The 16,097-nt window shown below is 53.3% G+C and overlaps 1 protein-coding gene across 5 annotated transcripts in view; it reads left to right on the forward strand.

Moving 5' to 3' along the window:
* The window catches only part of Hspg2 (heparan sulfate proteoglycan 2), a 101,154-nt gene that overhangs the window by 25,105 nt on the left and 59,952 nt on the right, over positions 1-16,097 (forward strand). For all 5 annotated transcript variants that reach the window (XM_039111301.2, XM_063287775.1, XM_063287774.1 and 2 more), the window contains exons 2-6: positions 7,521-7,656; positions 8,743-8,787; positions 13,723-13,832; positions 13,928-13,986; positions 14,247-14,407. In XM_039111301.2, the coding sequence (XP_038967229.1) occupies positions 7,521-7,656; positions 8,743-8,787; positions 13,723-13,832; positions 13,928-13,986; positions 14,247-14,407 (511 nt within the window). The remainder of the gene's footprint in view (positions 1-7,520; positions 7,657-8,742; positions 8,788-13,722; positions 13,833-13,927; positions 13,987-14,246; positions 14,408-16,097) is intronic.

The following is a 16,097-nucleotide window of genomic DNA, read 5'->3' on the forward strand; positions in this document are numbered from 1 at the left end:
ACGGTTCTGTCCCTCTGCCTTTGTCTCCCAGGTGTTGAGATTACAGGCCTATGTGTCGCACCTGGTTTGCTTCCCCTCTCCATGGGCCGAGCAGAACAGAACTCAGGAAGTGGAGTTCGAGGTGATTCGAATTCAGTCTTAATGGGCAGACCTGGCTGGTGACACTCTCAATAGTTGGGAAAACCAGGGCCACCCATCTAGAATGAGGCTTGGTGGCCTGAAATCAGGTTTGAATGGGCAGGTCTGGCTCTCCCTACCTTACCCCCCAAGTCTCCCGAGATCCAGGGATCTCATGCTTTCGCCTATCCTGTCTGGTCAGAAGAAAACGGGCATGGATGCCAGCCTAACTATATGAGGGGGTGCTGGGGCGTCGGGCACCTCAGGGCCTCCTAGGGTGAGGCTAGCCAGCTTCAGAGTCCACCGTGCTCACTTCTGCCTCCACTGTGCTCCCTTCTCCTGGCTCCAGGTGCCCGCCAGGCACAGTGGTGCACACCTGGCATCTCAGCATTCCGAAGGCTGAGACAGGAGGGGTTCAGTCTGGGCTCTACACTTTCAGGCTAGCCAGGAGTTTATAGTGAAACCGTCTCAAAAAAAAAAAAAGTAAAATAATTTGAAACAAAACAAAACAAAATAGTAATAAAAGTCACCAGCTTCCTGGCATTCACAGCAACTGAAGTGGGCCAGTGCGGACCTTGTGCATAGATGATGGGGACCCCATGAAGCTGCTAAAAGGAAAAACAACAGGCCATGAATGCTGTTCAAAGCTACATCGAAAAGTTTCCGGCCCCAACTTCCTGCTTCCTGGGCTTTTGCCACAAGCCCTGATCCTCTTAGTGCCCCGCACTGCCCTGGCTGGTGCTCCCCACTGCCCTGGCTGGTGCTCCCCACTGCCCAGGTTGATGCTCCCTACTGCCCTGGCTGGTGCTCCCTGCTACCCTGGCTGGTGCTCCCTAGTCTCCTGGCTGGTGCTCCCTCCTGCCCTGGCTGGTGCTCCCCATACCCAGGTTGGTGCTCCCCATACCCAGGTTGGTGCTCCCCATACCCAGGTTGGTGCTCCCCATACCCAGGTTGGTGCTCCCCATACCCAGGTTGGTGCTCCCTGCTGCCCTGGCTGGTGCTTCCTACTGCCCTAGCTAGTGCTCCCTAGTCTCCTGGCTGGTATGTAGCCTTTCCAGATCTCAGGCCTGGGGGATCAGATGTCAGGAGTCAAGCAGGTGTCTCCTGGCCCCTGTTGCTGAGCTAGTAATGGCAGGTAAGCCTGGAGCCGATTTTCAAATGTAGCTCCCATTAGCTGTGTGTCCTTGCTAGGTTACTTTACCTCTCTGTGCCTATTTTCCTTCCATGTGAGTTGCAGTTTCCACTACTTGATGTGGATTTAAGTGCTCTCTCTAGGTCTTATACAGTCCGTCCGTGCACAGCGGCACTCGTCAAACCTTGTCCTTCTTTAGGGGGGGTGGATTCTTCCCAGCTGAGTGGCTGGCAGAGGTCCTGCTGCCGCCTTGAGGTCCCAAGTGTGAGAAGCTGGCAGTCCTCCCGAGCGGCACGGGCACATGGGTCTGCCAGAGAAGGCACAGCCACCTCTTTTCCGGCCCGGCGCCCCTCTCAGACTGCCAGGGGATTAAAGGCCTTCGGGCCTTTGTGTTCTGCTCACCCGCCCCTGGCAGTTTGCACTGCAAACTGCTGCCCTGACAGATTCCTTTCCCCTCTGCCGTCTGTTGCCCTCGACAGGACACTGGGCAGTGGGGGAGGGGGCGTCTTGGCCCCGTCCCTCTGGTCTGAGCTGGAGCAGGGCAAGTGGTACTTGTAGGGGTCTTCCTAGGAACCCACGTCACGGCAGAGGGGCTGAGGTTTGGGGCTGTGGCTATATGGACCATGGGAGAAGGAGGCAAGTGGTCAGACCCACCCCCACTGTCTCTGGATTCTGATGAGGTGAGCTCACTCCAGCCCCAGATGCCTGGAGTCTTGCCCTGGGCAGCCATAGCTGCCCTGGGGACTGCTTGGAGGGGGAGGGGCTCAGAACTTCCTGACCAGCTGTGGGGGTGGATGGGGCTCAGTTCCAGACCTGGGCCATGAAGACAGAGGAGGCTGGGAGCTGGCCACCCAAGGCATGAGAAGAATGTCTCCAGAGAAACCCCCACTCCCACCCCACTCCCACCCCACTCCCCAGCCTCGGTTCGCCTCAGAACTGGCAGGTAGCTGGAGCCGAAAATCGGCTCTGTGGCTCACCCGGGCCTAGGCTCCGTCTTTTAACATGCTTCCTTCATTCCAAACCAGCAGGTGAGCCCAGGCAGGGAGCTCACGCCCTGCCTTCCTTCCGCCAGCACCTTGCCTTAGCCACACCCACCCTCCCTTCCTCTCTGTCCTCGCGTCAACACTTACTGAGTGGCTGCTGTCCACAATGCTAACACCAGCCTGCCTGATGATAGGTTCACACTGTCCTCTGAACCTCCATGTCCTCACTTGTAAAATGGGAATACATTCCCAGAGGCAGGATGGGAGCCCCTGGGATTGGATGGAGTTGGGAATCCAGAAGTTTTTGACTTTGAGAAAGAAGACACAGAGTACTTGGCAGCTGTGAGGTGACATCCTCCGTGGGACCTGGGGCCACCAAAATCTGGTAGTTCAGCTGCTTTCAGTGCCTCAAGCTTTCAAACTCAGTACTTGAGAGGCGGAGACAAAAAAATCTTCTGAAATCTGAGGCCAGCCTGGTCTACATAGTGAGTTCACGACCAGCCAGGGACCAGCCAGGGCTACACAGTGACTCCCTGCCTCAAAGACAAACAAAATCAAAAACATACCGGGCACAGTGTCTTATTCCTGTAATTCCAACATTGTGAGGCTGGAGGCAGGAGGATCACGAATTCTAGGTCATTGTTATCTGCATAGTGAGTTTGAGGCCAGTCTGGGAAACCTTGTCTCAAACAAAAACAAAACAACAAAATAAAACCCTCCTCCCCCAAAGCAAACCTCCCCTCCCAAAGAAAAACCCAAGGCATCGTTGGACATGTTTATGATTCCTCCCTTGGGAGGCTGGGGCGGGAGGATCTAGGCCAGTCTGAGCTACACAGCGGGACTCTGTTTCCAAGACTGGATGGATTTTCCCTCTTAACAGGTGCAGAGTTGGTGTTGCTGTAACATCAGTCCTATGGGGATGCTGCAATGATGAATGGTTTGCTCTACATAGTGTGTGGGATGAAGTCTGGGTCTGTGTGTGTGTGTGTGTGTGTGTGTGCGTGTGCGTGCGCGCGCGTGCATGCGCACGTACTCGTGTGTAGAATCTGAACTCAGGTCCTCATGTTTGGTCAGCAAGCATCTTTCCCACTGGGTCACCTCCCTGACCCTTCTGGCTCTTATTGTCCTCTCTCACTGTGGGTCCACAGCTTTGATCAGAGCAGTCTTTTTTTTTTTTTTTTTTTTTTTTTGGTTCTTTTTTTCGGAGCTGGGGACCGAACCCAGGGCCTTGCACTTCCTAGGTAAGCGCTCTACTACTGAGCTAAATCCCCAGCCCCTGATCGGAGCAGTCTTAGAAGCAATCTGTGGTATAACCTTTGAAAGGTTCACACTCAACACTGTGGAAGCCCAACACGCTGTCCAGTGTGTGTACCTGCATCCCCATGTTCCAGGCCTTGCCTGGTTTCTATGCCTTACTTGTCTCTTCACTCCGAGAGCATCCTAGTCAGCCACGACTCCCTCCAAAGCCTCATGGATGCTGCAGAGGATGGTCTGCTTTCTGTCCCTTCTTTCCTTGTCTCTCTGGACCTCTCTAGGTGTTGGATCTAGAGGTATTTCCGGATGTCCCTTGTCCTCGCCAGGAGAACCTGGACACACACCCAGGGCTTGAGACTGCTGCCTCCCAGAAGTTCTTCTTTGGTCACCTGCTTGGGTTCAGAGGATAGCCGTCACTTGGGACCACCCTCCCTATATCCTTGCCTCATGGAGTTACTCCCTAAATGTTAGGAGCAGAATTTGGCCTTGGCCTGCATGAGTCAGCCACTCCCCTTCCCCCAGCAACTTAGAGGTCTGGAAAATCCCCCTCTCAGCTTGGCTCCTTCCTTGCTGGCTCAGAACTCCCTCTAGCCCTGCCTGAGTACTCCCATTCCTCTGGGAGGAAGCAGGGCTCCCGCATGGCCGGAGACAGGCTACAGGGCAGGAAGCCTGGGTTCTATTTCTGCCTCTGACCTTGGAGCTACCCATGGCCCTCCTTAAGACTTAAGGAACACACTTGCACAGGCCCAGGCTGCTGCCAGCCCAGCACCCCCTTGGGCCATTCAGGGGACTTGGTCAGGTTGGAGATGGAGTCTGGGTAGCCCTGTGCATTCTGGTACTGCTATCCTGTTTGGCCTTGCAGCCTCTATGAGGTCTAGCCCAGTGCCTTGGCTTTGCCTGGTTAGGGAAGAACTTGAAGCCCAGGTCAGCCCCATGCAGGCAAAGGTCTGTGTGGAAGAGCTCAGAGGGTCTTTGTGAGCTGCGGTTCTGTGCACTATGTGAAAGGGGGGACTCTCAGGGTCCTTAGCACTCACTCGTGAGACGTTAGGTCTGGAAACCAGACCACCAGGGTAAATTCCAGCTCCTACAGTTAAGCCCATCTTTCTCTTCCCTGTTCCCAGCCTTTCAGCACCTGCAGCCAGCTTCAGGTGGTTCTGGTGTGCAGGGAGCACTCTATGAGTGAGTGGGGGCTCAGCCCATGCTTCACTGTCCTTCCAGCTCCTTCCACCATCAGGTGCTCAGCCCTGCTCTGCTCTTCCCAGAGCCTCTTTCCCTCTGGCTCTATTCCCCCTCCCAGATGTGAAACCCAGCTGCTTCTGCACAGACAGCTCTTTGCAAACCAAGTCTCTGCCCCTGGCTTGTCTTGCCTCTCCCTGAGGGCCCTGGCTGCCCCCTGTCTACTCCGACACTGGGGAGGAAGCTACAGGGGAGATAGCCAGCACTGTTAACCTGAGTGTCTGCGGCTGGGGGACTTCTGACTCAGTGCCCTGTACCCTTGGCCTTCCTGCAGATGTGTGTTCCCGGCGTGTTTTTTTTCCTTGTTGAATCTCACTTTGCTATTTCCTGTCCAGTTCCAGGCTACTCCCCCTACCCTCCACCCCCTTCCTCCTTACAAGAAGCCCTGGATCTTACTTACCAGCTAGAGTTTCCTTTCCAGACAGCAGTGTCTAAGTGGTGCCAGGAATCTGTGCACCTCGTGTTTAGCCCCCGTGGCCTTGCTTGAACAGTCATTGGGAGGGTGTGAGCATGATGCCGACTCTTCCTACCTGGAGAGAACCCAAGGATACCCTTTCTCCTGTGCCCCTAATCAGTGTCCCTGCCCCAAGTCTAGCCTCTTAGTCCTCTTGTATCAATCAAGGCCCTGCTTCCTCCACCCACCTCTGCTCCCAGGCAGGGAAGGAAGCAGAACCTCTGGTCTTGTTTTTAAGCAAGCCTCCCAGAATCTCCTGGGTACGCACAGCTCTGTCAAACCTGGGATGAGAAGCTGCCACTGGGGTTCTGAGAAGGAGCCAGTAATCTATTTTCCCCAACCCCGGAGGGTGGTTCTGCTTTTGTGTTTTGGTGATGATGGTACTTGGAACCAAACCCAGGGCCTTGCATGTTGAAGAAGACAAGTGCCGGTATCAGTGAGACAAGACACTGCGTGTTTTCGAGGCAAGACCCCTGCTGGCCTTGAACTCATGACCTCCTTGCTTTTGCCTCTTAAGTGCTGGTATTAGAGACATGTCCCACTGTGTTTGGCTACCAGTCCTGGAGATTCAGAGGTCACATACCTGTTTGCGTGGGGACATAGTCCGCAAGCCTTTGGCTACCACTGTGGACAGGAATGAGCCCTTCTGTAGTTGGGAGAGAGGGATCTGGTAGCGACACGGCTCTTTGCCTATGAGGATCAGGCAGTAGGTCATACCAGGGTGTCAGGTGAGGGCTGTACAGCTCTTATCCTAGGCTCAGCAGTGGGGCAAACACAAAGTGATCAAGTAGTGCTCAGTCCTGGAAACACACACACACACACACACACACACACACACACACACACACACACACAGATGATGGCTGTGCCTGGCAGTTAGACTGAGCCTCAGCTCCCGTGTGGATGGACTGGCAGCAGATAAGACAGACCCAGGGATTTTGTGTCTACTTATGGGAACATAGGGTGGGAGAGAGTGCCACACACAGTGAAGGAAAGACCAGCAGAGTGTGTGTGTGTGTGTGTGTGTGTGTGTGTGTGTGTGTGTGTGTGTGTGTGTGTTTGAGACAAGGTCTTAGGTAACCCAGACTGACCTCCACTTTGTTGTGCAGCCAAGGTTCACCTTGAACTGATTCTCCTGCCCCACCCTAAGTGTTGGGATTATAGGTGTGAGCCGATATACCAGACTAAACGTGCGTGCGGTTTTGTTTCTGGGCAGTTATTGGGGTAACGGCTAAGTAACATAGCTCGAAAGGATAACAAGAGTTGGTTCCAGAAAGCAGACAAGGAAGGACACTGTGGCAGAAAGCCCTGTAGCATTAGTCATGGGGGACATGGACTGTATAGAATTGGGGCTTTCACAGGGAACTGTGTCCCTCTGTCCAGACACCACCGAGCCCTGGCAGTGCCTGAAGCCCTTTCACCAGGGATTTGGGACTGTCCTGGGGTCATTGAATACTGAATTCCTGCGTCTGGGGCCTCCCAGTCTTTGGGCTCCCTGGGTGTTTTCCTCTCAGTTACCTGGACAACGCCTTTGAAAACATCTAGATATTGTCCAAGCGGATGTAGGCGTCCACTGCCCACAGCCATTTCTTGGGAGAGCCTGGGTCATAGGCACCAGGCTTAGCCTTGTGCTTTGCCGCTGTCCCACACCTCCCCCTTGCTCTCCCAGGACAGATGCCTCAGATGCACTTGAGCTTAGCATTAGTCCGAGGTCGCGGGGAGTTGATGTCTGTCTTGCCTCCATTCAGACACAAGCATTTAGCTGCAGGGCTTTACGTGTTCTGAGCAGTGGAATGTGCTGCCTGCAGCCAGGCTTGGACACCAGACCTGGTGGCGAAGGCCAAAGGACTGAGGAGGGAGGAGCTGTGGAAGGCCAAGGGCCAGAGGAGGGAGGAACCGTCACCAAAGCCTACATCAATTCTCTCCCTTCTGCCCATGTCCCCTCCACACTTAAACTGGCCACTCCTCTACCTGCTCATGTCTCTTCAGGTTGCCTAATATCTACCTGTGTCCGCTGGCCTACTCTCATGTCCTGGGTGTCCCCTTGCATCCTCCAATGACAACGAAGCCACCTTTTACCAAATGACCTTCCTTTTACTCTTTGCTTTATCCAGAGAATCCCTGAGAATCTGAACATTGGGCTCCGAGGCCTCCAAGGGGTGGGTGGGTCTTTGGGTAGCTGAGTTACAAAAAGTGACTCCTCCTGGTTCTCTCAGCCATCGTGAATCTAACAACTGTGGAGGGGCTATTGGGATGGAACGTTGGGTCCCCTCTGAAATGAGAAGGGCCCTAGAGTTTGGCAGTTGACAGGAGAGGGTGACTCACGGGCTGTCATCTCCCATAGGTGACACAGGGGCTAAGGGCCTATGATGGCCTTTCCCTTCCTGAGGACACAGAGACTGTCACAGCGAGCCGGTATGGCTGGACCTACTCATACCTCTCTGACGATGAGGACCTGTTGGCTGATGATGCGTCAGGAGGTGAGCCGTGTGTCCCCCTACTAGGGATGGAGTCTTTCCAGGAACAGTCCTGGCTGCAGAAAGTTCTATGAAACCCACCCCAGGTAGGACCTCAAGAGACGGCCCATATATTGAGCGCCGTGGTATACACCAACTTAATTCCTGAACTTGGGTGGTGGAGGAGGGAAGATCAGGAGTTCAAGGCTAGCCACCATTATATATGAGTTCGAGGCCAGCCTGTCGTAAATGAGACCTTGTCTTAAACAACAACAACAACAAACACAAACGAACAACACACACGGGGGCTGGAGAGGTGACTCAGCGGTTAAGAGCACCGACTGCTCTTCCTGGCGTCCTGAGTTCAAATCCCAGCAACCACATGGTGGCTCACAGCCATCTGTAATGGGATCTGGTGCCCTCTTCTGATGTGTCTGAAGACAGCTACCGTGTACTCATATGCATAAAAAAAAAAAGTCTTATTTTAAGGACAGCACACGCACAAAATAGACTAGAGCTGGTGAGATTGGTCAGCGGGTAAAGGTGCTTGCCGCCAGGTCTCACGACTACAGTTCGATCTCGAGAACCGGAATCGTAGAAGGAACCAGCTAGGGCCTCCTCTTGCTCACGGTGGCACACTGTATGTGGTCACAAACATATACACACTAGAAGAAACAAACAAACAAAAAAAAAAGATGTGAATGTGTATGTCCTGAACCCCCGATCTCATGATCCCAGGTCAGCTCATCTCTCTGACTCTAGACTGGCCACTACTCCCTGGGGCCAGCAGGACCCAAGGGGAAGAGTTGATAGTTCACAGTAGGGGACACTTGTCATACCTACATCTTACTCCTTCTTGTCCCCATTTGAAGGTCAGACTGACCTGGCTCCTCGGCCCCACCCATTGGACAGATGGTCCCTGTAATTTGGGACCTCAGGCCATACACTGATGGAGGTCTCCAAAGTAGTGAGGAATGGGGTGTAGGTGAGATGGCTGTCCTGTGTTCGAATACCCTTCACCACTGGGCCAGGAGCCTACCATGCCTGGCACCATGTTGGTACCCATTGAGTATTTGTTGTTGATGATCTAAGACTCACTTTTTCTTGCAGATGGCCTCGGCAGTGGAGACCTGGGCAGTGGGGACTTCCAGATGGGTAAGTTGCTGAGGGGATCCCCAGAGCAGGCCTGTTGGTTTGCAGAGGCCTCATCTCTGGGGCAGAGGACCCAAGGGCCCTGTGGAGATGGTCCCCTTCCTGCTGAATGGCAGTTGTGTGAACTGATGGACAAGTGCTGATGGGCCTGACCCCTCCAGCCTCAACTCTGCACAGCTGGCTGCCCTTGGGGTATGGCCCAGCGGCTGGGCTTAGTCCCATCTGGGAGGCACAGGTGTGTGCCCTGATGCCCAAGGTGTGTTGTACATTATCAGATGGGCTTGCCTAGGACTGACGCCCTTCCTGTCCAGGCAAGGATGGCTGCCCCGACTCTGATAGGGCCTTGCTCGGGTTGTCCCCCTTGACTTGACACTAGAACCCAGCCCCTGAGATGTCCCTGGCAGACTGGCAAACCTGTAGCTTTTCAGCTGCTTCCAGCCTCATCTGGACCATGCCCTTCATAGACCACCCCTGGCTGCCTCACTCCTCTCCTCACCAGCCTATCAGGTGGTCCTGCCCTGGAGACTGCCCGTTTCTCTATCCCTGTGGTAACTTCTGTCCACTCGCTCCTTGACTCCCCACTTCTGCCACTGTCCCTTCCCTCTCCCTTTGTCCTCCCCATCTGCCCATCTGCCACTGCCTAGAGCTTTCTCTGCTCTCAGCTGGCCCACTCTGTTTTCTGTGTGTCCCTTCCCCGGCGTCTCTGGTTCTGTCTCCTTTGCTGGCCCTGCTCTTCCTGCCTGTCTGTCACTGTTCTGCAGACCTCCCTCCCAGCTCATCCTTGATAGTCAGTCTTTTTTTCCTCCCTGTGGTCCTCTGTCCAGCCCACCTTGGCTAAGAGTCACACAGGAGGCCAGAGGTGGCTCTCTCTGAAAAGTTGAGTCCACACCAGTCCCTGGGACTCCCCAGAAGGGCTCCAGATTGGAACATGGTACTGGGACCCTGCTTTTCTTCCTCTACTGGTGGCGCCCAGGATGCAGCCAGGCTCTGGAGTTGGGAGCAGCTTGTCTGAACCTCTGTACAGGCTGGTTTGCTGTCCATCTAAGGGCTCCCAACCTGGAGACTCAGCCCAATCATGGACTCTGCTGAGCAGAAATGGATGATTGGAGCTGGGGTGCCCACTAGAGGTTAGGGGTGTATGCCTCCCACTTACCAGGATTCGGGGCAGCTTAATCTTCCTCCTCTCCTCCTCTGATCTCAGTGAATGCTTTTACTAGGGTCAGGAGGTCAGGTGGGGGAGGCCTGGTCAGGGCAGATGCCCAGAGCACCCCGTCTTCCCTCCCCCCAGGCAGCCTCACACAGAGGTCCAGCAATCTCAGTCTGGGTGGGGCCTCGGCACAGGCTGCCTACCCACTCGGGGTGCTTGCCCTGCCTTGCCTCTGCCTTGGGACAAGGAGAGGGGTCAGGCTGCAGGACTCCAGCCCTTCCCAGGCCCCGGTAGAAAGGGGCTTTGTGGCACTCTGACACTCTCCTCAGGAGTGGGCACATTCCTGGGCAGAGGCCTGGCCTCCTCACCCGAACTTGGCTGTAGGCTGAGGCCAGGGGCCGGGGTGGGGGCTCTCAATGGGCCTCTGTGCTTGCACACAAGAAGCCTCTGTGGTGGAACTCACAGCCCCACCCTCCGCCCATAAGCCCCACCCACTCAGCACCCAGGAGCCCAGCCCCACCATTGGCTGTGGTTCAGAGCAGACACAAGCATGCCCTCACGGGGTAGGATCCACTCCTGCACCTGGCACAGGACCCTGAGGACCCTCTTGGCCCGAGCCATAGAGGGAGAACACCCTGGCTTGGGGGCTGTGCACCTCTAGGCCCAAAAGATTGAAAGTAAAGTAGAAGACACCTCCCAACCTTCATGTCACATACATCCTGACCAAATGTCACACGTACACTTCAGTCTCAGGGCCTTGGCACTTGTCCGTTCCCCTGTGTACAGTGCTTTCTCACAGACACTGCCTATGGCTCACCCCTTTCCTTCAAAGAGACGTCTTCCTTGAACCTCCATAGAAAACTATATTCTCCCCACCCTAGCAGGCTCTCTCCCTGACCCCCAATTTCCTATAGTCCATACATTCTTTTTTTTTTCTCTCTCTTTTTTTTCGGAGCTGGGGACCGAACCCAGGGACTTGCACTTGCTAGGCAAGCGCTCTACCACTGAGCTAAATCCCCAACCCCTAGTCCATACATTCTTACCCATTTGGTTTATTTCCTTTTCCCCTCAACTGGAAGATGGTCTCCCTGGGCATGGAACCTTCCGTTTGATGAGTCCATCGCTGTACCCCTGTCTTAGAACACCGCAGTAGACCATTCATTCATACTGCTTCTTACCTGAATGCTTTTCTGATCTAGGGCTCTTCCTAGGGCTTGTCTGGGGGGTCTGAATTAGAAGTTATTGTCAACCATGCTCCTTTGCTGTGCTCCAGTTACCATGTGGATCCTCACAGCGGCCCTTGGGATGGTCAGTGTAGGCCTCAGGTTGCAGGTGCAGCATTAGAGCTCAGAAATGTCACAGGCTATTGGGGGTTGGGAGGCATTCTGTTCCAGCAGGAGGGTCATTAACTAGTGAGCCGCCCTACCTCCTCACATTGCTGGGGAGTGTTCTAGCACTGTGCACACACTCCAGATTACTCGGTGGCTCTTAATAACCTGATATTTATAACGTGTGCTGAAATTCACGAGACACAAAAAATATCCTGTACACGATAGGGACTTAAGAAATTACTGGGAGGCTGAGCATGATGGCACCGTGCCTTTGATCCCAGCATTCTGGAGGTAGGGGCAGGAGCCTCAGAAGTTTGCTCGTCCTTGGATCCATATTGAATCTGATCTTATCTGGGCTACATGAGACCCCATCCCTCCTCCCTCTGCTGGCTTCATAGCAAGAGTAGCCCAGAATCTGAGACCCTGTCTCAGACAGTGACAAACGGGCTGGGAAAATAGTTCTATTGAATATAAGAGCACTTGCTGATCACACACCTTTAATCCCAGCACTCGGGAAGCAAAGGCAGCTGGATCTCTGTGAGTTTGGGACCAGCTTGGTCTACATAGTAAGTTCCAAGACAGCCAGGGCTATATAACAAAACAAAACAAAACAAAACAAAACAAAACAAAACAAAACAAAACAAAACAACACTTATTGCCTAAGCATGAGACCCTGAGTTTATATTCCCAGCATTCATGTTAAAAAGGCTGTCCTGGCTCCCAGGCCCTGTAGCCCCAACTGTGATAGGTGCACAGACAGGATCTCCAGGGCTTCAGTTCAGTGAGAAATGCCAGCTCAAGGGAGGAGGGTGGACCGATAGAGCGAGACACTCCCTCCGTGTCTTCTTCTCACCTACATGTGCTCATGGGCATGTGTACCTGCTTGCATGTGTGCATATATTTGTCTGGCATCTGCTAGATGTGCATGTGTTTGTCAGGTGCTATGTGTATGTATATGTGTGTGTACACATGGGTATGCATGTACGTATACATACAAATGTCCGATTCATTTGACACTAGAGAGTTCAGTCCACATTTTCAACTCAAGAACATTGTGCTGCCCTGCTCTTCGTCACTGTGATGTAACACTAGAGGCGTAGGAGGAAGAAAGATTTACTTTGGTTCACAGTTTCAGGAGTTTCAGAACAGGGACAGGGACGTTTGGCTCTCCTGCTTTGGGCCTGTGCTGGCACAGTATACTGTAGTGAGAGTGTTTAGCAGAGAAGTCTGGTTCACCTACTGGTGTCTGAGAAACAGAGAGAGGTGACCTAAGAAGGACTGAGTCTCAATATCCCTTGTAAGGCTAGACCCTCGGACCTAATTTCCATCCATTAGACTCCACTTCTCAACAACAAAACAAGCAGAGGCTGGAGTTGAATGAAAGCACTTGCTAAAGTGCTTTCCTACCTTCCCATATCGCTACAGACTGGGGACCAAGCTTTCAACCCGTGGTCCTTTGGGAGATTTGTGACCCAAACTCCAGCCAAACTGATAATCTGTGGCTATAATCTGCAATCTGTGTTGTACGTATCCGGTGCTGAAGGAAACAGCAGTCGTATGTTATGGTCACAGCAGAATGACGTGTTTATCTGATCACAACTCACACAGATAAGCACTTGCTCCATGCATGGGTGGGTTCTTCATTTCCTCATGGAGCTCCTTGGTGAGGCAGGGTGACAGGTGATCACACTTCTTTTTTTTTTTTTTTTTTTGGTTCTTTTTTTCGGAGCTGGGGACCGAACCCAGGGCCTTGCGCTTCCTAGGCAAGCGCTCTACCACTGAGCTAAATCCCCAACCCCGTGACCACACTTCTCATTCCCCAGGGCTGGCTCTGCACACAGGAGCAGTGCGGGGGGGGGGGGGAGCCAAGCGCCCTTTACCTTGTACAGCAGTCTTGGGATGTGAGAGCTTTGACTCCCTTACCCACACATTTCCTGAAGAAGGAATGAGACTGTCATTGAGTGGGGGGTCAGCGTGTGAAGTAGCTGACATCAGATCTTTGTCACTGTGGTGCTGGGTGGCCCAGACATATGCAGCAGAATCAGCTCGAAGAGGGAAGGAAGGTTCCCAGTTTGGAAAGTAAGGGTGCTGTGACAGCCCAGAGTGGTGGCCTCACAGCAGCCAGGGCAGACAAGGTGGCCATCTTAGAGATTATGGCTGCTGAATTGAGTCCAGAGGAATGAAGAACTGACTGGAAAAGAGCATCACAATAAAGTGGTGAACCTCATGCTAGCCAGTGCCTTGCAAAATGGCCCCTTCCCACCCAGCCTCCTCTGAGTCCTAGACAGGCCTTTCAGGTTGCCGCGGGCTGTGTTGTGACAAGCAGTGCTGGCCTTTCTGTGGATACACAGGTGACAGCCTGTGTGGGAGTCCAACCTCTTATTTTCAGCCCGTCTGCTGGGCTCCCACCTGCCAGGCTGCCGCGGTCCTTCATGATTTCCCCCACCTTCTCTTCCATAGTCTATTTCCGGGCTCTGGTGAATTTTACTCGGTCCATTGAGTACAGCCCCCAGCTGGAGGACGCGAATGCCAAGGAGTTCCGAGAGGTGTCCGAGGCTGTGGTAGAGAAGGTAGGTTAGAGTACCTGGGGTTGGGAGCTCCCCAGGGGTGGCAGGGCAATACCGGAGTATGTAGAAGGTGTCTAATGGTGGTGTGTCCCCCACAGCTGGAGACCGAGTATGTGAAGATTCCTGGAGACCAGATTGTCAGTGTGGTGTTCATCAAGTGAGATGGACCCCCGGACATGGGAAGGGTGGGGGCAACCAGAAGGGGTGGCCAAGGATGGGAAGGGACCTGGGTACCAAGAACGGGAAAGGGAGGGTCCTAGAGGAACGGGTCATTCTTGATGGGAATTCAGAAAGCAAAGGCGGGGTATTCAGTACCAGAAATGGCCCTACCTTAGGCACAGGCTGCCCAGGTAGAGGGCTGATTGTCGTGAAGGAACTCGACAGAGGCGTGCAGATTATAGGCCTTTTTCTCCCCAGGGAGCTGGATGGCTGGGTCTTTGTTGAGCTGGATGTTGGTTCTGAAGGGAACGCGGACGGATCTCAGATTCAAGAGGTGCTGCATACGGTGGTCTCCAGTGGCTCCATCGGCCCCTACGTCACTTCCCCCTGGGGGTTCAAGTTCCGACGCCTGGGCACAGGTGAGCCTGTCCTCCAGACCTGGGTCACCCCTCCTCTCCAGTTCCTCAGAAACTGGCCCACTTTGGTGTCTCTATCTTGGGCCTTCCTAACTTGGGCCAGCACACCATTGGAGACAAGGAGCTCACTCCATCCTGAGCCTGAGCCCGACCATCTTTTTTTTTTTTTTTTTGGTTTTTTTTTTGTTTTTTTTTTTTTTTTCGGAGCTGGGGACCGAACCCAGGGCCTTGGCACCCTTCCTAGGCAAGCACTCTACCACTGAGCTAAATCTCCAACCCCCCCCCGACCATCTTTTTATAGTCTCCTCTAAGTGGCACCTCAGAAATGGTCTCCTTGTAGATCCCTGTATTTTGACAGTAAATTAAACTCCTTCACGCAGCACTCCCAAGTCAAAAGACACTGGCATCCAGTAAAACAACAGTTGTTGAGCTGGGGAGATTAAAAAAAAAAACAAAAACAAAAACAACACAACAAAACAAAAACCTTCTGCTGAGCCCGGTGATGGTAGTGGTGGTGGTGGTGGCCCACACCTTTGATCTCAGCGCTCAGGAGGTAGAGGCTTGAGGATCTCTGAGTTCAAAGTCAGCCTGATCTACAGAGTGAGTTCCAGGGCAGCCAGGGCTACACAGAGAAACCATGTCTCAACCTCCCCCCACCACAAAAAAGAAAGAAGAAACTTTTTCAGGGAGAACTTGAAGACTGGAGTTCAGATCCCTAGTGCCCATGTAAACACCAGGAGGGTGTGAACCTACCTGTAATTCCAACTGTCAGGAGCCAGAGACAGGATCCTGAGGGCGAGCAAGCTAGCTGGGCTACAGAGTCAGCAAGCTCTGATTCCAGAGAGAGGCCCTGTCACGGTATAAAAGGTAAAGATAGCTCAAGGAAGACAACCCAATATCAACCTCAGGCCTCCACACCCACACACATCACATGCATGTACGCCTTCATGATATGCATCTATACATGCAAAGGCACACACACTCTGCACACACATACACTCATCTTGTTGTGTATGTGTTTGTGTGACTGAAATTCATCAGTCGTTTCCCAAGCACCAAGTGAATAGAGGCAGGCCCCATACATAAGGCCCTGATACCCAGCATCCACTCAGGCCTCCCAAGTTCCATGAAGTTTTCCTCCTGTTTTTAAGATGAGGGAACTGAGACTCGGAAGGGAAAAGCAGCTGCTCACAGTGATGGAGATGTAAACTAGGCCCCTTTGTGTCCTGCTGTCACGGAAGCCATGCTGTATGGGAAACAGAAGACAATTGGGCCCAGAAAGGACAGGAAAGTCCCAAAGTCACACAGCTGTTAGATACAGAAGCCAGGCCTGGAGGCTCAGCGTCAGTCCAGGCTTCCGGTCACTCTACCTGCTGCCCTGTCTTTGCATCAAGTCTTTCCTGTACCGGTTCTGGTTTACTACTCATAGACTGTGCTCCTTAGCCCCTCACAGGCCCTTTTCCACCTCAGTGTCCTTACTGAGTAGTCTCAGTAAGCGTCACATCACAGTCCCTCTGACTCACTGAAGCTCCAAACAGGACAAAGTCTATCCCTACATGGTATCAACGAGGAAAAAAACAAAACAACCAACCAGACAGACAAACCCAGTGAGCTCCATTGTTCTGCGTGCACCCCATGTCTCCATCAATGCACCCCCAAACCAAACTTGCTCTGCTGGGTCTCTAGACGCAAG

Source organism: Rattus norvegicus, chromosome 5 (genome assembly GCF_036323735.1).
Source record: "Rattus norvegicus strain BN/NHsdMcwi chromosome 5, GRCr8, whole genome shotgun sequence".
Taxonomy (NCBI): Eukaryota; Metazoa; Chordata; class Mammalia; order Rodentia; family Muridae; genus Rattus; species Rattus norvegicus.